This window comes from Babylonia areolata, chromosome 15 (assembly GCF_041734735.1).
Source record: "Babylonia areolata isolate BAREFJ2019XMU chromosome 15, ASM4173473v1, whole genome shotgun sequence".
In the NCBI taxonomy this organism is placed as follows: domain Eukaryota; kingdom Metazoa; phylum Mollusca; class Gastropoda; order Neogastropoda; family Buccinidae; genus Babylonia; species Babylonia areolata.
Genome location: NC_134890.1, coordinates 1,931,686 through 1,957,579, shown reverse-complemented (window position 1 = coordinate 1,957,579; position 25,894 = coordinate 1,931,686). Strand labels below are relative to the sequence as shown.

Sequence of the window (25,894 nt, the reverse complement as noted above, 5' to 3'; positions counted from 1 at the left end):
TTCACTGTTGTACTGGCACTCAAGTCTGAACCCACTGATTCAGCGGTGAAAACACTCAGTCTTGGTGAACCCAGTCAGGCAGTCTTGGTGAACCCACTTCCTCAACTTGTCTGCTATGTACTGTTCTCGCTGTGGCCTGGTCAGGGGCAAGAACTCCGCGTCAAACACCTGGGTGAAAACACAACACAACTGGATGCAGTAACAACTGCAATGAATACATGCCACTCCCCCACACACACCCTCCCCTCAGACCAATTTCCATCATTACAGAAAGGTGTGGGAGTGCATACATTCTGTGTGTGGTCACAATCCTCCATACTCCAAGAGGAGATGGACTACACACAGAAGACACACTATGGGGGAGGACAAAGTGTTCCTTAGCACTGTTTTCTCATTGCTCCTGTGTGTGTGTGTTTCTATATATACATTTATGCAGACTTCATTAGGAAGAACTTCAAAAAACAGAAATGTTTTCATAAAATATCACACAAAAAAGAATAGGTGATTCTAATGATGCAGGCAGCTAATGTCAGCCACTGGTCTTTCACTGACGACTCAAATGGCTGTTTCAGACACTTGCACCGACACCTTGGAACACTGATGGTTCACCACACACCCACAATCACTTCCATAGCTTTATAGATGACAGCTGTGGTTTTTCGCTGTAAAAAGGGAAAGCCTATACGCAAGACAGCAGCTCCCTGTCTGAGTGGTGCTCATAACATTGGCTGTAAACAATGGTGCTGGTTGAACACCCTCATCACACCACACCCTACACACTGCTGCTAGCTGAACACCCTCATCACACCACACCCCTGAAACACCCTTCCTCATCCCACCATACCCCACACACTGCTGCTGGTTGAACACCCTTCCTCATCACACCACACCCAACCCCACACACTGCTGCTAGCTGAACACCCTCATCACACCACACCCCTGAACACCCTTCCTCATCACACCACACCCCACACACTGCTGCTAGCTGAACACCCTCATCACACCACACCCCTGAACACCCTTCCTCATCACACCACACCCCACACACTGCTGCTAGCTGAACACCCTCATCACACCACACCCCTGAACACCCTTCCTCATCACACCACACACTGCTGCTAGCTGAACACCCTCATCACACCACACCCCTGAAACACCCTTCCTCATCGCACCACACACACTGCTGCTGGCTGAACACCCTTCTTCATCACACCACACCCCACACACTGCTGCTAGCTGAACACCCTCATCACACCCCACCCCACTGCTGGTTGAACAGCCTTCCTCATCACATCACACCCCTGAACACCCTTCCTCATCACACCACCCGACACACTGCTGCTGGCTGAACACCCTTCCTCATCACACCACACACTGCTGCTGGCTGAACACCCTCCCTCATCACACCACACACTACTGCTAGCTGAACACCCTTCCTCATCACATCACACCCGACACACTGCTGCTGGCTGAACACCCTTCCTCATCACACCACACCCCACCCCAAAAAGAACAATGCACCTTGCCAAGTGGTCCTTAACATTTTGTGAACCATGTGGTCTAAGGACAACCTAATCATGTGTAAATCACTTCAGCTGCGGCTATTTCTGATTCCCTCCCAACACTCTCTCATCAATGTGCTTGAACATAAATCTACCGATATATATATATAAATTATCAATAAAAGATATAGGAAATTTTTATCTAAAATTACGTTTAAATAACATATTTAATTACACATACTTAACCGTGACCCAACTAGTGCAGACTCGGGCAGGGGTCTGACATTCCTGTCCTGTGCAAACTACTATCCGCCTATGCGGAGCAGACGAAACTACGGCCGATAACCTCCCGGAAGTAGGTAACCTCCCCTTTGTCCCGCTGGTTATCGCCCTCTTTTTCCGGCAGCCATCATGACTCCTGTACCTGTGCTCTTCATACGGCTAAGTTTTTTCGTATTTTCTGTCTGTCGATTCTCTGGCATAACATACTTACCATGACCCAACTAGTGCAGACTCCGGCAGGGGTCTGACATTCCTGTCCTGTGCAAACTACTACCCGCCTATGCGGAGAAAACCAAAGCAACTACGGCTGATAACCTCCCCTTTGTCCCGCTAGCTAGTGCCCTCTTTTTCCGGCAGCCATCATGACTCCTCTTCCTGTGCCCTTCATACGGTTAAGTTTTTTCGTATTTTCTGCCTGTCTGTCGATTCTCTGGTGTTCTTGTTTGTTGTCAAATATATATATATACTAGCCAGTGGGACAAAGGGGAGGTTACCTACTTCCGGGAGGTTATCGGCCGTAGTTTCGTTTTCTCCGCATAGGTGGATAGTAGTTTGCACAGGCAGGAATGCCGGAGTCTGCACTAGTTGGGTCACGGTTAAGTATGTGTAATTAAAATATATTTTAAAAAGTCACCTCAACGACTGTGTATCCCAGCTTGCGCAGATGTCGACGTCTCATGGCAAACTTCCCCATCAGGTGACCACTGTTGACGCAGTAGTGATCAACACCCATGATCAACATGGCCAGTCTGGACAGACAGGGGAAATAACCATGATAACCATGACACACAGGGGAAATAACCATGACACGGACAATAATCACACACTCTGACATGTCTCCCTAACAACACCTCCCACACACTGACATGTCTCCCAACAACACCTCCCACACACTGACATGTCTCCCGACAACACCTCCCACACACTGACATGTCTCCCGACAACACCTCCCACACACTGACATGTCTCCCAACAACGCGTCCCACACACTGACATGTCTCCCGACAACGCCTCCCACACACTGACAACGCCTCCCACACACTGACATGTCTCCTGACAACACCTCTCACACTGACACGTCTCCTAACACCTCCTACCCACTGACATGTCTCCTAACAACACCTCCCACACAATGATATGTCTCCCAACAACACCTCCCACACACTGACATGTCTCCCAACACCACCTCCCACACACTGACATGTCTCCCAACACCACCTCCTACACACTGACATGTCTCCTGACACCTCCCACACACTGACATGTCTCCCAACAACACCTCCTACACACTGACATGTCTCCTAACACCTCCCACACACTGACATGTCTCCCAACAACACCTCCTACACACTGACATGTCTCCTGACACCTCCCACACACTGACATGTCTCCCAACAACACCTCCTACACACTGACATGTCTCCTAACACCTCCCACACACTGACATGTCTCCCAACAACACCTCCTACACACCTGACATGTCTCCCGACACCTCCCCCACACTGACATGTCTCCCAACAACACCTCCCCCACACTGACATGTCTCCCAACAACACCTCCCACACACTGACATGTCTCCCAACAACACCTCCTACACACTGACATGTCTCCTAACACCTCCCACACACTGACATGTCTCCCAACAACACCTCCCACACACTGACATGTCTCCCAACAACACCTCCCACCTACTGACATGTCTCCTAACAACACCTCCCACACACTGACATGTCTCCTAACAACACCTCCCACACACAGACACGTCTCCCAACAACACCTCCCACACACTGACACGTCTCCTGACAACACCTCCCACACACTGACATGTCTCCTAACACCTCCCACACACAGACACGTCTCCCAACAACACCTCCCACACACTGACACGTCTCCCAACAACACCTCCCACACACTGACATGTCTCCTAACAACACCTCCCACACACTGACACGTCTCCCAACAACACCTCCCACACACTGACACGTCTCCCAACAACACCTCCCACACACTGACATGTCTCCCAACAACACCTCCCACACACTGACACGTCTCCCAACAACACCTCCCACACACTGACACGTCTCCTGACAACACCTCCCACACACTGACATGTCTCCCAACAACACCTCCCACACACTGACATGTCTCCCAACAACACCTCCCACACACTGACATGTCTCCTAACACCACCTCCCACACACTGACATGTCTCCCAACACCACCTCCCACACACTGACATGTCTCCCAACAACACCTCCCACACACTGACATGTCTCCCGACAACACCTCCCACACTGACATGTCTCCTGACAACACCTCCCACACACTGACATGTCTCCCAACAACACCTCCCACACACTGACACGTCTCCTGACAACACCTCCCACACACTGACATGTCTCCCAACAACACCTCCCACACACTGACATGTCTCCCAACAACACCTGTCATACCATCACTCACCTGGTGGCCACCTGAGGAGACACCTGCCCCCCCTGGTAGTTCACAGCTACAGGTCTCCCTTCTTCACTCAGGTGCATTTCAGCGTCTGGTACACACACACACCTCTCCCATTAGCAACAGTGATTAATCATTCATTTATTTCAGCGTCTGGTACACACACACCTCTCCCATTAGCAACAGTGATTAATCATTCATTTATTTCAGCGTCTGGTACACACACACCTCTCCCATTAGCAACAGTGATTAATCATTCATATATTTCAGCGTCTGGTACACACACACAGCACTCACCTTAGCTACACTGATTATTCATTCATTTATTCAAGTGTCTGGGACACGCAGACACACACACCACTCACCTTAGCAAAACTGACCATTCATTACTTTCCCCATTTATTTATTTTCACTTTTTTATGTTTGTTTGATTGTTTGCGACTCTGAATAGTGCTTCAGTGTGCGAAAGGTTGCGAGTGTTGGCCTGGAAGTAACGCGTCCGCCTAGGAAACGAGAGAATCTGAGCGCACTGGTTCGAATCACGGCTCAGCCGCCGATATTTTCTCTCCCTCCACTAGACCTTGAGTGGTGGTCTGGACGCTAGTCATTCGGATGAGACAATAAACTGAGATCCCGTATGCAGTATGCACTTAGCGCACATAAAAGAACCTACGGCAACAAAAGGATTGTTCCTGGCAATATTCTGTAGAAAAATCCACTTCGATAGGAAAAGCAAATAAAACCACACGCAGGAAAAAATACAAAAAAATGGGTGGCACTGTAGTGTAGCGACGTGCTCTCGCTGGGGAGAGCAGCCCGAATTTCACACAGAGAAATCTGTCGTGATAAAAAGAAATACAAATACATATACAAAACAAATACAGAATGCATTTAGAGGATGTGAAACATAAATATATACATTAAAAAAAACAACCAAACCTGCATTATTATAGAATACCTTTTCCTTATCACTGAAATTATTTTGACCGGTGCAATAGCCGAGTGGTTAAAACGTTGGACTTTCAATCTAAGGATCCCAGGTTCGAATCTCAGTAACAGGTGCCTGGTGGGTAAAGGGTGGAGGTTTTTCCAATCTCCCAGGTCAACATATATGCAGACCTGCCAGTGCCTGAACCCCCTTCATGCGTATACGCAAGCAGAAGATCAAATACGCACGTTAAAGATCCTGTAATCCATGTCAGTGTTCTGTGAGTTATGGAAACAAAAACATACCCAGCATGCACACCCCTGAAAACAGAGTATGGCTGCCTACATGGCGGGGTAATAAGCCCACTCATGTACATACCAGTGAACGTGGGAGTTGCAGCCCATGAACAAAGAAGAACTTATTTTCTTCATGTTTACTCTTGAAAGCTCTGACTGATATGAATCATACAATCTTATATTAACTAATTAATCATCTTTTTTTCAATAAAATTTAAAAAATCAAAATAAATAAACTAAAAACACACATCACATAGTGCTACACTTTCCTTGTCACAAAAAAAATTAAACCATATCATCAACTGGCAGAATTCTATTACCTGTAAATCTAGGGGCTATCATGGAAACTGAACACACAGAACAGCATTATCCACATTATCACAGACATACAGACATGAATCAATAATAGTCTTTTGGAAGAACATCTCCCCCTTCCACTGAATTAAAGGCTAAATAATCAGAAAGTTGTGGCAATGCAGACAACGCTTCCTCTTTGAGCCAAGTATGGTGACTGAATAATCAGAAAGTTGTGGCAATGCAGACAACGCTTCCTCTTTGAGCCAAGTATGATGAATGAATAATCAGAAAGTTGTGGCAATGCAGACAACGCTTCCTCTTTGAGCCAAGTATGGTGACTGAACAATCAGAAAGTTGTGGCAATGCAGATAACGCTTCCTCTTTGAGCCAAGTATGGTGACTGAACAATCAGAAAGTTGTGGCAATGCAGACAACGCTTCCTCTTTGAGCCAAGTATGATGAATGAATAATCAGAAAGTTGTGGCAATGCAGACAACGCTTCCTCTTTGAGCCAAGTATGATGAATGAATAATCAGAAAGTTGTGGCAATGCAGACAACGCTTCCTCTTTGAGCCAAGTATGGTGACTGAACAATCAGAAAGTTGTGGCAATGGAGACGACGCTTCCTCTTTGAGGCAAGTATGGTGACTGAATAATCAGAAAGTTGTGGCAATGCAGACAACGCTTCCTCTTTGAGCCAAGTATGGTGACTGAACAATCAGAAAGTTGTGGCAATGCAGACAACGCTTCCTCTTTGAGCCAAGTATGATGACTGAACAATCAGAAAGTTGTGGCAATGCAGACAACACTTCCTCTTTGAGCCAAGTATGATGAATGAATAATCAGAAAGTTGTGGCAATGCAGACAACGCTTCCTCTTTGAGCCAAGTATGATGAATGAATAATCAGAAAGTTGTGGCAATGCAGACAACGCTTCCTCTTTGAGCCAAGTATGGTGACTGAACAATCAGAAAGTTGTGGCAATGCAGACTGCCTGAAACTAGTAACTTAACCCTTTGAGCACTGACCAACACTTTACCAATGGTAGAGAAAAATGACATAATGCCTAGCCACCGGTTGAGCGGTGCGTAAATACTTGTGTCGTGTTTTGCTATTGGTTGACTTATATTGAAGAGCCAATCAGAAAAACCGTAATATTCTGACGTCAGTGAACGTAGTACTAACATGGCCACGCCTTTTCACTGTGTTTTGTGCATGTGCTTTGGATAAAAAAGATCGATTTCAATATAAGTCAACCAATAGCAAAACACGACACAAGTGTTTATGCACCGCTCAATCGGTGGCTAGGCATTATGTCATTTGTCTCTACCACCGGTAAAGCGGTTGTCAGGGCACTCTTTTTATATCTGCCGTGACACATTAAATACCAATTATTTGCAAATTTTGGCTCAGGAGCTCAGGCAGAAGGGTTAAAATTGCTCAGGAACTCAGGGCTCAAAGGGTTAATGTTTTCAGATGCATGCACTGTTGGTACTACTGCACACATTTGTCACTTACGTTGCAATGTTCAGTGCATTAGACTCCAGGCTTTTCTGAAATTACGTCAGCCGATGTAAATGTACTGATGGTATAGACTGCATTAGATGATCTATTATGTACCGATGGTACAGACTGCATTCGATGATCTATTATGTACCAATGGTATAGACTGAATCAGAGTATCTATTATGTGCCGATGGTACAGACTGAATCAGATGTTGTAAATGTACTGATGGTATACACTGAATCAGATGATCTATTATGTACTGATGGTACAGACTGAATCAGATGTAAATGTACTGATGGTATAGACTGCATTAGATGATCTATTATGTACCGATGGTACAGACTGAATCAGATGTTGTAAATGTACTGATGGTATAGACTGCATTAGATGATCTATTATGTACCGATGGTATAGACTGAATCAGATGATCTATTATGTACCGATGGTATAGACTGAATCAGATGTTGTAAATGTACTGATGGTATAGACTGCATTAGATGATCTATTATGCACCGGTGGTATAGACTGCATTAGATGATCTATTATGTACTGATGGTATAGACTGCATTAGATGATCTATTATGTACCGATGGTATAGACTGCATTAGATGATCTATTATGTACTGATGGTACAGACTGAATCAGATGATCTATTATGTACCGATGGTATAGACTGAATCAGATGTTGTAAATGTACCGATGGTATAGACTGCATTAGATGATCTATTATGTACTGATGGTACAGACTGAATCAGATGTAAATGTACCGATGGTATAGACTGCATTAGATGATCTATTATGCGCCGGTGGTATAGACTGCATTAGATGATCTATTATGTACCGATGGTATAGACTGCATTAGATGATCTATTATGCGCCGGTGGTACAGACTGCATTAGATGATCTATTATGTACCAATGGTACAGACTGAATCAGATGTTCTAAATATACCAATGATGTAGACGGTGTTTGGAGCAAAGGTGTGTGCCTTGACTGCAAGCCTGCTGAACATCCTTCCCAGAGTTTCCTCCAGTTTGGACTGCAGCATCCACATTCTTTCATCTGCACACAAAACAATCATCACAATCATTGCTCCTTTTGTCAGCACACAAAACAATCGTCACCATCATTGCTCCTTTTGTCAGCACACAAAACAATCGTCACAATCATTGCTCCTTTTGTCAGCACACAAAACAATCGTCACCATCATTGCCTCTTTTGTCAGCACACAAAACAATCGCCACAATCATTGCTCCTTTTGTCAGCACACAAAACAATCATCACCATCATTGTTCCTTTTGTCAGCACACAAAACAATCGCCACAATCATTGCTCCTTTTGTCAGCACACAAAACAATCGCCACAATCATTGCTCCTTTTGTCAGCACACAAAACAATCATCACAATCATTGCTCCTTTTGTCAGCACACAAAACAATCGCCACAATCATTGCTCCTTTTGTCAGCACACAAAACAATCATCACCATCATTGCTCCTTTTGTCAGCACACAAAACAATCGCCACAATCATTGCTCCTTTTGTCAGCACACAAAACAATCATCACAATCATAGCTCCTTTCATCAGCACACAAAACAATCATCACAATCATTGCTCCTTTAGTCAGCAAACAAAACAATCATCACAATCATAGCTCCTTTCATCAGCACACAAAACAATCATCACAATCATTGCTCCTTTTGTCAGCACACAAAACAATCATCACAATCATTACTCCTTTCATCAGCACACAAAACAATCATCACAATCATAGCTCCTTTCATCAGCACACAAAACAATCATCACAATCATTGCTCCTTTAGTCAGCAAGCAAAACAATCATCACAATCATAGCTCCTTTCATCAGCACACAAAACAATCATCACAATCATAGCTCCTTTCATCAGCACACAAAACAATCATCACAATCATTGCTCCTTTTGTCAGCACACAAAACAATCGTCACAATCATTGCTCCTTTCGTCAGCACACAAAACAATCATCACAATCATTGCTCCTTTAGTCAGCAAGCAAAACAATCGTCACAATCATAGCTCCTTTCATCAGCACACAAAACAATCATCACAATCATAGCTCCTTTCATCAGCACACAAAACAATCATCACAATCATTGCTCCTTTCATCAGCACACAAAACAATCATCACAATCATTGCTCCTTTTGTCAGCACACAAAACAATCATCACCATCATTACTCCTTTCATCAGCACACAAAACAATCATCACAATCATAGCTCCTTTCATCAGCACACAAAACAATCATCACAATCATAGCTCCTTTCATCAGCACACAAAACAATCATCACAATCATTGCTCCTTTAGTCAGCAAGCAAAACAATCATCACAATCATAGCTCCTTTCATCAGCACACAAAACAATCATCACAATCATAGCTCCTTTCATCAGCACACAAAACAATCATCACAATCATTGCTCCTTTCATCAGCACACAAAACAATCATCACAATCATTGCTCCTTTTGTCAGCACACAAAACAATCGTCACAATCATTACTCCTTTAGTCAGCAAACAAAACAATCATCACAATCATAGCTCCTTTCATCAACACAGAAAACAATCATCACAATCATTGCTCCTTTTGTTAGCACACAAAACAATCATCACCATCATTGCTCCTTTTGTCAGCACACAAAACAATCATCACCATCATTGCTCCTTTTGTCAGCACACAAAACAATCGCCACAATCATTGCTCCTTTTGTCAGCACACAAAACAATCGCCACAATCATTGCTCCTTTTGTCAGCACACAAAACAATCATCACCATCATTGCCTCTTTTGTCAGCACACAAAACAATCATCACCATCATTGCTCCTTTTGTCAGCACACAAAACAATCGTCACAATCATTACTCCATTTGTCAGCACACAAAACAATCATCACCATCATTGCTCCATTTGTCAGCACACAAAACAATCGTCACAATCATTACTCCATTTGTCAGCACACAAAACAATCATCACCATCATCACCATCATTGCTCCATTTGTCAGCACACAAAACAATCGTCACAATCATTACTCCATTTGTCAGCACACAAAACAATCATCACTATCATTGCTCCTTTCGTCAGCACACAAAACAATTGTCAGCAATCACTGCTCCTTTCGTCAGCAAACAAAACAATCATCACAATCATAGCTCCTTTTGTCAGCACACAAAACAATCATCACAATCATTACTCCATTTGTCAGCACACAAAACAATCATCACTATCATTGCTCCTTTCGTCAGCACACAAAACAATTGTCAGCAATCACTGCTCCTTTCGTCAGCAAACAAAACAATCATCACAATCATAGCTCCTTTCGTCAGCACACAAAACAATCATCACAATCATTGCTCCTTTTCAATGCACAAAGAATGACTGTCACAATCATTGCTCTCTTGCTCTCTCTCTCTCTCTCTCACCATTTGTTTTTCATCTGCATGCGCATGTGTGTGTGTGTGTGTGTGTGTGTGTGTGTGTGTGTGTCACTGTGTGTGTGTGTGAGTCTGTGTCTGTGTGTCTGCCATGTGTGTGTGTGTGTGTGTGTGTGTGTGTGTGTGTGTGTGTGTGTGAGTCTGTGTGTGTGAGTCTGTGTCTGTGTGTCTGCCACGTGTGTGTGTGTGTGTGTGTGTGTGTGTGTATGTCTGTGTGTCTGCTATGTGTGTGTGGTGGGTGGGGGGAGGAGGAGAGTGGGAACATCACTACATGTGGATGTGGGAATAGAGTTCAGAGAGATGTTGCCTGCCTGAAATGATGAGCAGAGTTCAGACAGATGACAGAAATCATCAGCAGAGTTCAGAGATGTCATCTGAAATGGTCAGCAGAGTTCAGAGAGATGTTGCCTGACTGAAATGATGAGCAGAGTTTAAAGAGATGACAGAAATCATCAGCAGAGTTCAGAGAGATGACAGAAATCATCAGCAGAGTTCAGAGAGATGACAGAAATCATCAGCAGAGTTCAGAGAGATGACAGAAATCATCAGCAGTGTTCAGAGAGATGACAGAAATCATCAGCAGAGTTCAGAGAGATGACAGAAATCATCACAGAGTTCAGAGAGATGACAGAAATCAGCAGCAGAGTTCAGAGAGATGACAGAAATCAGCAGCAGAGTTCAGAGAGATGACAGAAATCATCAGCAGAGTTTAAAGAGATGACAGAAATCATCAGCAGAGTTCAGAGAGATGACAGAAATTATTAGCAGAGTTCAGAGAGATGACAGAAATCATCAGCAGAGTTTAAAGAGATGACAGAAATCATCACAGAGTTCAGAGAGATGACAGAAATCATCAGCAGAGTTCAGAGAGATGACAGAAATCATCAGCAGAGTTCAGAGAGATGACAGAAATCATCAGCAGAGTTCAGAGAGATGACAGAAATCATCAGCAGAGTTCAGAGAGATGACAGAAATCATCAGCAGAGTTCAGAGAGCTCCACATCCACTCACCTTTCCACTCTGTGCCACACTGTTTTTTGTAGAGGTATGGGACTCGAACCCCGCGTGTTTCCAACTTGACCGCTGACTGCAGCATCTCCAGCCACACGCCCACTTCATCGGACCGGTCCAACCCTGCACACAGAGCACTGATTCTGTCATCTCCAGCCACACACCCACTTCATCGGACCGGTCCAACCCTGCACACAGAACACTGATTCTGTCATCTCCAGCCACACGCCTACATCATCGGACCGGTCCAACCCTGCACACAGAACACTGATTCTGCCATCTCTAAACGAAGGCCTACTTCATCAGACCGATCCAATCCTGCATTAGATCCAGCAGGACTATACCATGGGCAACCTACCTTTGTCCGCTAGGAAGATATACCTATCTTGGTCAGCTGGTAAGATTTACCTACCTTGGTCAGCTGGTAAGATATACCTACCTTGGTCAGCTAGGAATATATATATCTACCTTGGTCAGCTAGGAAGATATACCTACCTTGGTCAGCTGGTAAGATATTACTACCTTGGTCAGCTGGTAAGATATATACCTGCCTTGGTCATCTAAGAAGATGTACCTGTCTTGATCAGCTTGTAAGATATACCTACCTTGGTCAGCTGGTAAGATATACCTACCTTGGTCAGCTGGTAACATATACCTACCTTGGTCATCTGGTAACATATACCTACCTTGGTCATCTGGTAACATATACCTACCATGGTCAGCTGGTAAGATACTACTACTTTGGTCAGCTGGTAACATATACCTACCTTGGTCAGCTGGTAACATATACCTACCTTGGTCATCTGGTAACATATACCTACCTTGGTCAGCTGGTAACATATACCTACCATGGTCAGCTGGTAAGATACTACTACTTTGGTCAGCTGGTAACATATACCTACCTTGGTCAGCTGGTAAGATATACCTACCTTGGTCAGCTGGTAAGATATTACGACCAGGTAAGATATTACTACCTTGGTAAGCAAGGAAGTGTCCAAAAACAAGTAAGAAGAACAAGTTCCTAACTAAAACAGGGAAAGGATCAACTGATGCAGTTCAGATATTGTGACAGTTTGCAAGCATATCATGATGAATATGTTTATAAATATATAAAAAGTCAGCAAGAAAGGTTCCCCCCCGCCCCCCTCCAACCCCTCCCCCCTAAATCAGGGTTGTTCAAATACTGTACCATCACCCTCTGGAGCAGACTCCAGCATGGGTCTGATTCAAGTCCTGTGAAAATAAATACTCCACCCCAGTGGAGTTCAAATCAAATGGAGATGCAGCTCGCAGCATCCCCTACAACATCACCTCCCTTCTGTTTAAATCACATCCAGATATTTTAATCCCTCCAGTATCATTTTGCAAGCACTTCTGAAAACCTACTCTTAAAAAAATTAACCTCTGTACACTCAGTAAATTCATGAAATCATTAATCATGGTCACTACTCAAACAACGTACCTTTTACACGACTAAGGAAACTGGGAGTGAGCACTTTCTGCACAAAGTTGAGCGGGATCTTCTCCACAAAGGCAAAGGAACACAACAGCTCTGCCAGATGGGCCGGATGGAAATCGTCAAAGCGCTGTTTTAGCATTCTCTCAGTCTGCAACAGGAACTGGTGGGAGTCTTTGGGCAGGTAGTTGAGCTGTCCGAAGGGTCTCAGAATGGTGAACATCTGCAGCGCAGAGTACGAGTGTCCGTGCTGAACAAAGTGCCGGGCAGCAGCGTCCAGGATGGTGGGAGAGAAATAGCGCCGCATGCGGCAGTACTCCATCACCAGACCCAGCAGGTTGGCGCTCAGCTTCTCTCCCCCTGCTCCCACGTAGCGCTCCACAGCCGTGATGAACTTGGCGTCACTGAAGCGGAAGTGGATGAAGGCCGCCACAAACTGCATGAGGTTTCTCTCTGACACAGTGTGGATGTTGAGGAAGAGCCAGTGTGAAAAGTGGGTCATGATGCTGACCTGCAGCGAGTTGTGCTGCACCAGGGCATTCAGACAGGCCACAGCATCCTCCTCCTTCATCTTCCACCACACCCGCTGCACCTGCCGCCCCAACACCTTCAGCACGTACCTGTGGGAAGGGGGCAGTGACTCCAACACCCGCGCCATGCATCGCTCATCCACGTCCTGGTAGTGGTTGGCGATGTGCACCCAGATGCTGTTGATCAGGTCTCTGTCCCCTTTGCCCGAAATGTGAAGCAGCTTGCTCACAGCACACAAGTTTTCTATGGAAAACTGTTCCTCCACCATGCGTTTCTCGATCTCCCCATTGATGGCGGACAAACACTCCTGTCCAAAGCTGTCCATGTTCATGTAGCAGGAGACCAGAGACACCAGGGTTTCGTTGGACAGCTGACCAACGTCTTTCCTGACCGTGTCGTTGAGCTCCTTCATCACTGCTGTACGAATGAAGGAGTGCAGGTCGTCCCAGTCAGCATTCATCTTCTGCAACTCACACAGTCGCTGCAGCGCTGCTGAGGCAGAGTAACCCGTCACTCGCTCCGAGGGAATCTCCAACAGCTTGAACACGTCTCTGACCGACAGGCACTGCTGCAGGAGGAAGTGGAAGTCCTGGTCTTCGGCAGACATGGGGCGGACGTGCTCCCCGGGGTAGGTGTGGCTGGCCAGGGGCAGAGCACCCTTGTCCAGCAGACGCACCAGGATGGGCAGTTCCTGGATCTCCAAACCATCCTGCAGCAGAATGGACGACACACTGACCACGTTCCTGCCAGCTCCGCCCCCCTGGCTGCCCGAGGTGCTGCCTCGCTTCACACAGCAGCCAACAGGTGGCAGCACCCTCTTCAGGAGGCAGGGGGAATGTCCGGACACTGCTGACCGCTGGCCACAAAGTGCCAATGCTGCCGACGCTCGAGTCAGTTTCTGCACCGCTCGCACCGATGGCTGTGTCATGGTGACAATGGGCTTTCTTGGTTACACTGGTGGAATATTCTGCACACAGTGTTAGACTGTTACTTGTTTCAGTTTATTCTGTGCAACACTGGTGGAATATTCTGCACACAGTGTTACTGTTACCTATTTATTCTGTTACACTAGTGGAATATTCTGCACACAATGTTACCTGTCTATTCTGTGTTACACTGGTGGAATATTGTGCACACAGTATTACCTGTTGATTCTGTTTCATCACTCATGGTATATTTGTGTTTTGCTGTTTTCCCTGTTCTTGTTTGTATGTATGTATGTGTGTGTGTACATGTGTGCATATTGTGTGACTGTAGTTCTGGTAAATGTTCACCTCCATGTGTGTGTTATCAAGTGTGTGTGTGTGTGTGTGTGTGTGTGTCACTATGTATATGTGTGTTACTGTGTGTGTGTGTGTTTGCACATGCACACGCATGTATGTGTGAGTAAAGTATGAATGGGTACTAGCAAAATTAAAGAGATGAGGAGTTGCGTGTGACATGGAGAAAGAGACAGACAGAAAGAACATGAGACTTTCTTCTTCTTCTTCTGCGTTCGTGGGCTGCAACTCCCACGTTCACTCATATGTACACGAGTGGGCTTTTATGTGTATGACCGTTTTTACCCTGCCATGTAGGCAGCCATACTCCGCTTTCGGGGGTGTGCATGCTGGGTATGTTCTTGTTTCTATAACCCACCGAACGCTGACATGGATTACAGGATCTTTAATGTGCGTATTTGATCTGCTTGCATGTACACATGAAGGGGTTTCAGGAACTAGCAGGTCTGTACATATGTACTTGTAATGTTTGCGTTGTGGTACGACCAAGCGTCGTTACGTTACTAAGGTGTTGTCAGGGGAGTTTCATGAAAAGTTATGTGCCACTGTTCCGTATTGGTTTCGTATTAAAGTTTCGCATATGGAAGTATGCGACATCTTCCCTCTTATGAAGAAGTGAAACTAGAATGTACACAAAAAAATAAACTTCAAACAAAACAAACACAGTAACTAATAACACTATTTCTTGCAATGGGGTCAAACACGAAGAGACTGGAACTGTCACAGGTCAAGTCGTTGAGGTGGGTGTAAACTTCACGTCCAGAGCGTGTCCGGTAGGTAGTGTCACTGCGACGATCTGGCGTTGATTGCTGATGAGGGCACCCAGGTGAGTTTGAAGCTCCTGTAGGTTCCTCAGGTAGTGGGTCAGCTTCAGGTGTAGATGACGGCTCTGGGAGATTTGAAGATTCATCATTTGCTCTTCGTGTTGAACGGTGTAGGTGACGTCTGTTACGTCGATACATACTCCCTTCAGACTGTACGAGGTAGGACCTTGGCGATGTATGGTGCTCTACCACCACAGCTGGCCTCCATTCCTTAGTGCCTGGGAGTGGAGCCATGCGAACTTGATCCCCAGGGTGAAGAGTTGAATGCTCTAAAGTGGTTGGCTTGTCATGATAGAATTTCTGTTTGGTCTTTTCAATCCTCATGCGCCGTTTGATATTTTGGCTGTCGTATGCAGGGGCAAAAAGACTTCTAGGAGTTGGAAGTTTGTTCCTTGGTCGACGTCCCATCAAGAGCTGTGCAGGGGAAAGATTGATGCCGTCTAAAGGTGTAGTTCTGTATTCCAATAAGGCCAAGTTTTTGACTTCGTTCTTTCTCCACAGTCTTTTGACGGTTTGAACAGCACGTTCAGCTTCTCCGTTTGAGCTTTGGAAATGAGGGCTAGATGTCTTGTGACTGATTCCGTAGCTTGTACAGAACTTTGAAAACTGTCGACCGGTGAACTGTGTCCCACAGTCACTTCTTAAGGTGGACGGAATTCCATGACGGACAAACTGGGTTTTTAGTTTATCAATCACTGACTCAGTATTCATGCTCTTGAGCTCATCCACTTCAATAAATTTTGAGAAATAGTCCACCGTCAATAAGTAATTTCTGCCTTGAAAACTGAAGATGTCAGTTCCGACTTCTGCGTACGGGAGATCTGGAACAGGTGTAGGCAGCAGTGGTTCAGCAGATGGCTTCCTTTTGTAATCTGCACACTTGCTGCAGTTCTTGATTTTGTCTTCAATTTCTCTGAGTTCATTGAAGGCCAGTACATCACTTCACATGCTCGCTGTTTGCATTTCACAATACCTAAGTGAGATTCATGAATGAGAGCTAGCATTCGTTTCCTGAGACTGGGTGGTATGACAATTCTGGATCCTTTGAAGATGACACCATCAGAGACGGCCAATTCGTCTCTTGAGTCCCAAAACTGCCGCATTTCTATGGAGACATCATTTCTTCTGTCTGGCCAACCGTTCAGAATCAGGGTCTGTAACTGTCCAAGTTCTTGTTGTGAGCATTCCTGAAGTTGTCCGTACATTTCCTTTGCGATTGGTGCATATGTGTTGTCTGTCTCTATGTGTGCTATTTCAGCGGTTTCTTCAGGAAGGTATGCACGTGAGAGAGTGTCTGGAAGCTGCATCTGGCTGCCTTTTCGATACTTCACTTGTAGATTGTACCACTGTAGATGAAGTAACATGCGTTGCAGTCGCATTGGTGCTGACAGAAGTGGCTTGGAGAAAATTTGCTCCAACGGTTTGTGGTCGTTGTAGACAGTGACCTCTTTTCCAAAGACGTAGCAGTGAAATTTCTTGCAGGCATGGACGATGGATAACATTTCTTTTTCTATTTGCGCATAACGTTTTTCTGTGTCAGTCATGGATCGTGAGCTGTATGCCACAGGTCTTCTGTCCTGGATGAGAACTGCTCCAAGACCGTGCTGACTGGCATCACAGTGTATTTCAACTGGTGCTTTGACGTCATAGTACTTCAGCACTGGATAATGACAGCAGAGACTTTTTAGATTTGTGAAGGCTTGTTCATGACTTTGTTGCCAATCAAACAAAACGTCTTCTTTCAGAAGATCACGCAGAGGAGCACTTTCTTCACTCAGGTTTGGTATGAACTTGTTAAGGTACGTAACGAAACCCAGGAAGCGTCTGACGTCATCTTTATTTTGGGGAGTTGGCATCTCTTGAACAGCTTTCACTTTGGCCGGGTCAAGCTTCAGTCCTTCGGCTGTGAGAAGATGGCCAACGTATGGCACGCTAGACTGTCTGATGTGCAGCTTTTCTGGGTTCAGTTTCAGATTGTACTCTGTAGCTCTCTCCACCACCTTTTTCAGTACTTGGTCATGGTGCTCAGTGTCACGACCGGCAACAAGAATGTCGTCCATTGTTGCATATGTGCCTTTGATGCCTTCTAACATCTGGTCCATGATCCTCTGAAACACTTCTGGGGCACAGGAGATGCCAAATGGAAGGCGTAGCCAGCGGTACCTTCCAATTGGAGTGTTAAAAGTAGTCAGGAACGATGATGCTTCGTCCAACTTTATCTGCAGGAAACCACTTTTTGCATCCAGTTTTGAAAATACTTTTGCATCAGGAATGTCTGCTATGATTTCTTCTACTGTGCGCATGGGATAATGCTCACGCTGAATCGCAGCATTCAAGTCTTTGGGATCAATACAAATGCGGACTTTGTTATTTCTGACAGAGACAGTCATTGAACTGACCCATTCAGTGGGCTCTTCAACTTTGACAATGTGTCCATCTGCTTCCATCTCGTGGAGCTTCTCGATGATTTTTTCATGCAGAGCTGCAGGCTGGTGACGTGCTGGGTGGACAACTCCTTTTGAACCTGGTTTCAACTTGATGCTGTATTCTCCTGGCAGAGTTCCAGTCGTACGCTCCAGCTCAGGAAACTCATCTAAACCAGAGGTTGTCTGACTGTTAGCTGCAGGTTCAATTGTTGACAGACGAGCAACAAGACCGAGATTTTCCACAGTTGTTCCAGAAATCACATTCTCTTGATCAATATTGATGATTTCAAACCGAGTTTTGATGGTTTTTTCGTTGTGGACAATTGGAAGATCTGCTGTGCCGATAGGCTTGATGCTGTGGTTGGAGTAGGTGCGCAGAATTTTATCAGAGGAGCGGATCTCACTGCAGTGAGATATCTTCTGGTAGTCTCGGACAGTGAGAGTGTTGCACCTTGCTCCAGTGTCGATTTTCAATTTGATGTTTTTTCCATAAATTGAAACAATCTGGTTCCATTTGTCATTGTGTTTTGAATCATTGAGCTTCGTGCTGTGGATCATTAAGACTTCTGGTTCTGATTCTGAGTCTGTTGCTACATTGTGTACATCTCGGCGTCTTCGACACACTTTCCTCCAGTGGTTGGGCTTTCTGCAATGTGCACAAGTAGTTCCTATAGCTGGACAGCTCCCTTTTGTTTGTGGGTGTTTCGAATCTCCACCGCAACAAAAACAAACATTTATGTTCTCTTTTCCTGTATGTTGTTGTTTTGATTGCTTCTTTCTGATTACACTAATAGTAGATTTAGATTCATCATCACTAACACAGGGTTCTTGTTTTTTCTTGTTGATGTGTTGTTTCTTGTGTCGGACAACATTTACGTCTGCTTCCGACTCATCACGAACAATTCTGAGTTGTTTCTGTGATAACTCAAAGTGTTGACCGATTTCTATGGCTTGGGCAAGAGTGAGAGCTTCTCCTTTCTCAAGCAGTCTCCCTTGTAATTTCTTGTCATGCACTCCGTCAATAATGCAGTCCACCATAATATCATCATTGTCTCTGTAGTCACAGTCCATCATGATCAGTTTTAGATCCTTTACAAAGTTGTCGAAAGACTCACCTTGGTCTTGCTTTCTTTGTTTCAGTTTATGTCTTATCACACGTTTGTTCTTTCTTGGACGAACATAGGTTTCAAACTTGGTTAAAACTGCATCAGGATTTTCTTTTTCACCTTCAGTCCACTGTAGAGTTCGATAGATTTGCCTACCTTGAGCACCGATCCAAGTTCCGATCCATCCAGCTTTTTGCTTGTCAGTTAACGTTGCGAGCGGACCGTCAAACACAAACCCAACATGATCTTTGAAGCGAGTGAATTCCTGGAAGAGATCTGTTGCATCCCAATCAATAGATGGATGTTCAAAGTTCATATTCGCCATGGTTCACTCTTTAAGTTTTTTATCGGGCTAGTGAGCGAGGTATTTTTCTGACACCATGTAATGTTTGCGTTGTGGTACGACCAAGCGTCGTTACGTTACTAAGGTGTTGTCAGGGGAGTTTCATGAAAAGTTATGTGCCACTGTTCCGTATTGGTTTCGTATTAAAGTTTCGCATATGGAAGTATGTGACAGTACTGTTCAATGTCATAGCAGATCTTGCTCAGTACGCAAATTTGGAGCACACTGCTGAATAACTGCTTCAAAGAAAAACACAGATAACTTAATCAAGACATGCTTTCAGAATGTTTCAAGTGATTATCAAACTTGATGTGGACACACACATGCGCGCACCCCCCCTCCCCCAACCCCACGCCCAACAATCCCCCATGCACACTGACATGCATACATATATGTATATTACAATTAAAAAGGAAATTAACAAATAATGAGGCCAGGAGATGAAATGATTAACAAATAGTAAAGAGTGGTAACTCTCTCTATTACACAAGGTACACAACTTCAAGTCAGTGATGCTTACACTACCGATTCAGCTAGCACACAGGTAAATAAAAGGTACATTGGAACAAACCCAGACACTTCCTAAAAAGGAAGCGCCAGGCCTGTCCTCATACCAATCATCTGACATGTGCACACAGCAGCAAAGACAGAAGAAATGTGCAAACACAAATTAGCTTTTATTCAAGACTGGCATAGCCTCTTTAATCCTGAATAAGCCACACAGAACACATGGGCAATACAGAACAAACACATGGTTGCCTCGGTGGTTTATCAACTGGAAATTAACAAAATTAACAAATATATTATAATTATGTATATATATTCACGGATCAGGCGCCTGCAATGATCATTATTAACTTCTTTCCTGCCAAAACGTTACTCGATACATTAAACCTGTTGAAAACTGGCGTAATAAACTTATTAAAAAAAACAAAAATTCTTTTTTTTTAACTGGTATCAACGAACGCCTAGCTTTCTCAGTGGTTTAGCGGACGGACACTGACTAACCAAGGCAAACTCACGGACAAACTCAGAAACAATATCATAACGTGATTGCGCACACTTAAATGAATGTCTTTCATTTACCCTTTCGCATGAGCGTGTCATGAGTAAATGAATAATCGACGTCTATCCATGTCTGGAGGTAATGTTCATAAAAGAATACATGTAACATGATCATGACAATGTGTGAATGACACAACTAACTTGACCAAACAATGGCGTGAAATGCGCAGAAGATTTATTCTGTCAGAGTCAGAAATACAGAACATGAAGTTCAACTACATACTGAAAAAAACACACAAAAACTTACCACTTTCACATCACTCGAACTCTGCTGATGACCACGAGTTCCCAGCAAACAAACGAAATTTACTCATGGTGCACCCTTGTGTAACTCGCGCATGATCAAGCTTACGGAACATCAAACCTGTCTCGGCAAACATGCAACATAAATGTCTTTTTACCCAAATATTTCGGTACATTGAAATGGAAAGAGACCGAAAAACATTTTATTTTCTAAACGTAATAGTAAGCAAGACAATGCTTTTTACCATCCACCCCTCAAAGGAGAAACAGTCAAAACAAGGGGAAAATCATATATTAATACAGCACGCACATTATAATCACGGTTACATGCATGGTGATTCAGCGTTCACAACAGTGCATTGGTTGAGAGAGAGAGAGAGAGAGAGAGAGAGAGAGAAGAAAAATTAGGGGGATGGGGGGTATAGCGATAGAAAGAGAGAGTACCAGACATAGAAATTAATTAATATATGTCAAATAATGATCGAGCAATCAGAAACTGATCTGGAACAAGCATGCACATGTTACAAAAACAGTAATGAAATTAACGCTATTCAAACAGTCAATTTGTAGGAGCAACAAAACGTTTGACACAGAGAGAGAGATTGAGAGACGGAGAGAAACAGAAACACAGAGTGACAGAGATAAACATAGAGTCAAGATGGCGTTATACATATTACTGAAAAGAGAGGGAGGGAGATAGGATGTGTGTGTGTGTGTGTGTGTGTGTGTGTGTGTGTGTGTGTGTGTGTGTGTGTGTGTTATTTTGGGATGGGTGTGTTATTTTGGGATGGAGATGGTGGTTAAAGGGGACTCGAGGTACAGAGACCCAAAAGAAAGGGGGATAAACTAGAGCAATGGAATCAACAATTCGTAAATTTCTGTGTAACGGCAGTTAGCAACATATAAACACCAATATGGAGAAGAAGAAAAAAATCAATAAAATTCAATATCGGAAGATCGCCGGCATCACAGAAACTCCTCTACTGGACTGTGTAACAGGGATTCGGCATTTTCAGTCAACAGTAACTGCATGGTTAGACATTATTTCTTTAATGTTTTGTTCTTAAAATGTTCTAACTTTACAGGACTTTGGAAATAACCTGACAATCGTTTGACACTGAAATAAAATGTAATTTCGTGTGATCTGTTCACCACAAACACAATCAATGTTTTTGCTAAACTTTGTCTTGAAAGCGTCTGGTCTTATTCCAGACACCAGAGAGGTTATCAGTCTATGATAGAACAATGGGAAATCCATCAATTTGTGTCGTGTAATTTCAGTTGTAAATCCTTTTTCTTTTGGGTATGGAATCCTGTCATCAATACTAGCTTGACATCTGCTCCATATTGAAGACTCAGAAGTCAGCAACATTCTGAAACTTATTATTTGATAACTATTTCGTCTAATATCAGTTACAGTGAAAAGACGTTAAACTAAAGAACGAACGAAAAACTATTTCACGTGTATGCGTGTGCGTGTGCGTGTGCGCACGTGTGTGTGTGTGTGTGTGTGTGTGTGTGTGTGTGTGCACGTGTCTGTCACGTGCGAATGTGTGTGTGTGTGTGTGTGTGTGTGTGTGTACGCGTGTGCGTGTGTGTGTGTGTGTGTGTGTGTGTGTGTGTATGCACGTGTCTGTGCCATTGTGTGTGTGTGTGTGTGTGTGTGTAGATGTGTGTGTGTGTGTGTGTGTGTGTGTGTGTGTAGATGTGTGTGTGTGTGCACGTGTCTGTGCCATTGTGAGTGTGTGTGTGTAGATGTGTGTGTGTGTGTTTGTGTGTGTGTGCGTGTGTGAGTAGATGTGTGTGTGTGTGTGTGTGTGAGTGTGTGTGTGAAGAGAGAGAGAGAGTTAGACAAAGAGGGAGTGAAACAGGGCAGGTGGACAGAACAATAAAAAAAAAAGAGGGAGAGGGGGGCGGGGGGTATCAATAAATGTGTCACGCTACGGCTGACAGATTGACAGACAGACGGACGAACGACGACAAAAACTCAACAATGAATCTGTCAGCCCTCCGCACCAGTCGGAACAACCAGATCCCACTTGAAATGATAACATTTATTATAAAATAATAATAATAATAATTGGTATTTTTGAACACGAAATTCAATGACAAAACAATACTGACACAATTACCCCTCTCACGCGATTACAAACACACAAAAATTATAGTCTGCTGTGCTCAGCCTCTGCCGCCAGGAATGGATGGGAAAAGGGAGATAGTAAGTTGGGGGACAGCACTTAACTCAACACAGCGCCAAAGTCCTTCCAGCCGACGCTGTTGTCGTCGTCGCTGTTATCGTCGACGCGGTTGCGCCGCTGCCACAGAACACTGCCAGTCCTGCACCATGAAGACCTCCCGCCAGCCCACAGCCACAACCAGCAGAGGAATAGAATCATCCAAACGGGCACAATGGAAGATAAAAACCTCAGACAGGTTATGTGAAAAACCTGGAACCGGTGTTCCAGCCGTTGCAACGCCCGCCGAACAATGACGACAACCTGCTGCTTCACCGCAGCAGAAGACATGGGAAGATCAACTCCCAAAACCCCTGGTCGAAATGACTCTCACAGCAGTTGACAGTGGAGTGCCAGAAAGATACAGGAAGAAATCAAAAACAAATCAAAAACCAAAACACAACTCACTGACGCGAGTTGGTTCGCACGTGGGATTCGGGCCTAACGTGTTGCCAGCCTATCTGACGGCTTACAGAAATGTGTCAGCTAAGGGGAGTCTCACATTCGGGATATGTCGACGCGTGACAAAATGTCAAGATGATAATGAAACAATATCGTTTTCTTTTCAATCGCCAAAGACGTGGAGCAAGCTCCCAGATAACCTCCGTCATTCTGATTCCCTCGCATCTTTTAAATCTCGTCTCAAAACTCACCTTTTCCTCAGCAATAAGTTTAATTATGGTATGTCCACTTCCTTTGTGTTAGCTGTGCTTGACTATGTGTGTATACATATGTATGTGGACATAACTACATGCATGTATATGAATGTGTATTGTGCGTGTCAAGTCAAGTCAAAATTTTTATTTCAAGATGGTAATTGAATAAGCAACGACTGCTTTTTACACCAAGCCATCTGAAGAAAAAAAAAAAGAAAAAAAGAAAGAAGAAAAAAACGAGAAAAAACGAGAAGTGGGGAGATACATAGAACAAAACCACAAAAGTATGACAAATAAATTATTGTTACGTGCATACACGATTCGTGCGAAAATGAAACACACATTGGCATTTACAACACATTTACAACACATCCCGTTTTGCATACACATACACCCTCTTACAACACCAAAGGCAGATACAAAACATTTCACAAATTATGAATTTGGTAACCAATAGATATAGATTTGTATTATTGTTCATCTTTTGAACAGTTAATAAGGTAATTTTTCATATTTTTCTTAAACACATTTTTATTCGTTATATCTTTTAAAACGAGTGGAAGGTTATTCCATAAATTTCCACCAGAGTATAGGAAGTTGGATTTATAAAGGTTGTTTCTAGGTCGAGGTATACATAACATATGGTTGTGTCTGTTGTCATTAGTTTTAAAAGTTTCTGTAATCTTTTGGGGAGCATTTCCATATATCACATTATGCATGCAAACAGCCTTGTTGAAGAACAGCCTGCTGTGGAAAGATAATACATTAAGTAGTTTATAATCCATATGGGTCAAGGAACTTGACTTCAACAATACTAATTTTAATGCTCTTTTATACATACGATGAATAAATATCAAGTTTGTATTGCTGCAGTTGTCCCATAAAGTTGATGCATAATCGATGATTGGCAGAACATGAGCACAGAAAAAAAAGCTTTCGTGTATGAACATCAAGGATCGTTTTTTTATTTTTGCTAACTGACGTATTTTGCTAGAGAGACGTTTTCCTAAGTAAGTCATATGGTCAGTCCAAGAGAGATCTTTGTCAATAAAGACACCCAAAACTTTATGTGATTCTAGCTCTTCAATTCTGTTTACTCCTAGGAAAAGTGGTTTGAATATGTGTTTCATCCTTTGTCTTTTTTGTCGTGCTGCTACATACATACATTTAGTTTTCTGTGTGTTTAAGGACATATGATTTAATTGCGTCCAATCACTAAGTCTCTGAATGTTGCCTTGAAGATCATCTGTGAGTTTACAGGCATCTGAATTGCTTGAATGCAGGGAAGTGCCATCTGCGAACATTTCATATTTACATGTCATAGAACAAGGCAAGTCATTAACATAAACAGAAAATAATATTGGCCCTAAGATGGATCCCTGTGGTACTCCATGTCTGATTGATTTGAATTTTGAGGTTTGATTATTTACTGCTACTAACTGTTTCCTGTCTGAAAGAAAAGATTCTATAAGATGAGTAAAATCTGGTGTTAAATTATACACTTCTAATTTACGAATTAACAACGGATGACTGATTACATCAAAGGCTTTTTCAAAATCTTAAAAAAAAAAAAAAAAGTTATGCAAAATACTATCAGTAAGTTGTATGAGAGCAGTATGGCAAGAATGGTTTTCACGAAAACCAGACTGATCTTCGTGGATTAGTTTGTTATTGACAAGATAACTATTCAAAGCTTTTTGCAAGTGTTTTTCTATAGGTTTTGATAAAACAAACAAGACAGATATTGGTCTATAGTTAGATGGATCAGAAGAATCACCTGATTTGTAGAGAGGAATAACTCTAGCTTGCTTGAATCTTAAGGGCAAATACTTCTTATCGATACACAAATTATAAAGATATGTCAGTGAATCAACAATTAAAGGAGAAGAAAGCTTTAATATTCTTCCATCCAACCCGTCTAAGTCACGAGTGCCAGACTGTTTTAGCAATGATAAACTCTTACTAACATCTAAGACTGTCATCGGTT

General features: G+C 43.6%; 1 protein-coding gene across 1 annotated transcript; it reads right to left on the bottom strand.

Moving 5' to 3' along the window:
- On the bottom strand, nt 1–21,157 carry LOC143290138 (FAST kinase domain-containing protein 3, mitochondrial-like). The gene is made up of 7 exons (XM_076599432.1): nt 21,022–21,157; nt 13,206–14,697; nt 11,744–11,866; nt 8,220–8,330; nt 4,248–4,332; nt 2,419–2,533; nt 1–168 (listed from the first exon to the last, which is right to left on the bottom strand). The coding sequence occupies exons 2-7, from the start codon at nt 14,656–14,658 to the stop codon at nt 40–42; spliced, it is 2,016 nt and encodes a 671-aa protein (XP_076455547.1). The 5' UTR covers nt 14,659–14,697; nt 21,022–21,157; the 3' UTR covers nt 1–39.
- Nucleotides 21,158–25,894: the final 4,737 nt, after the last annotated feature.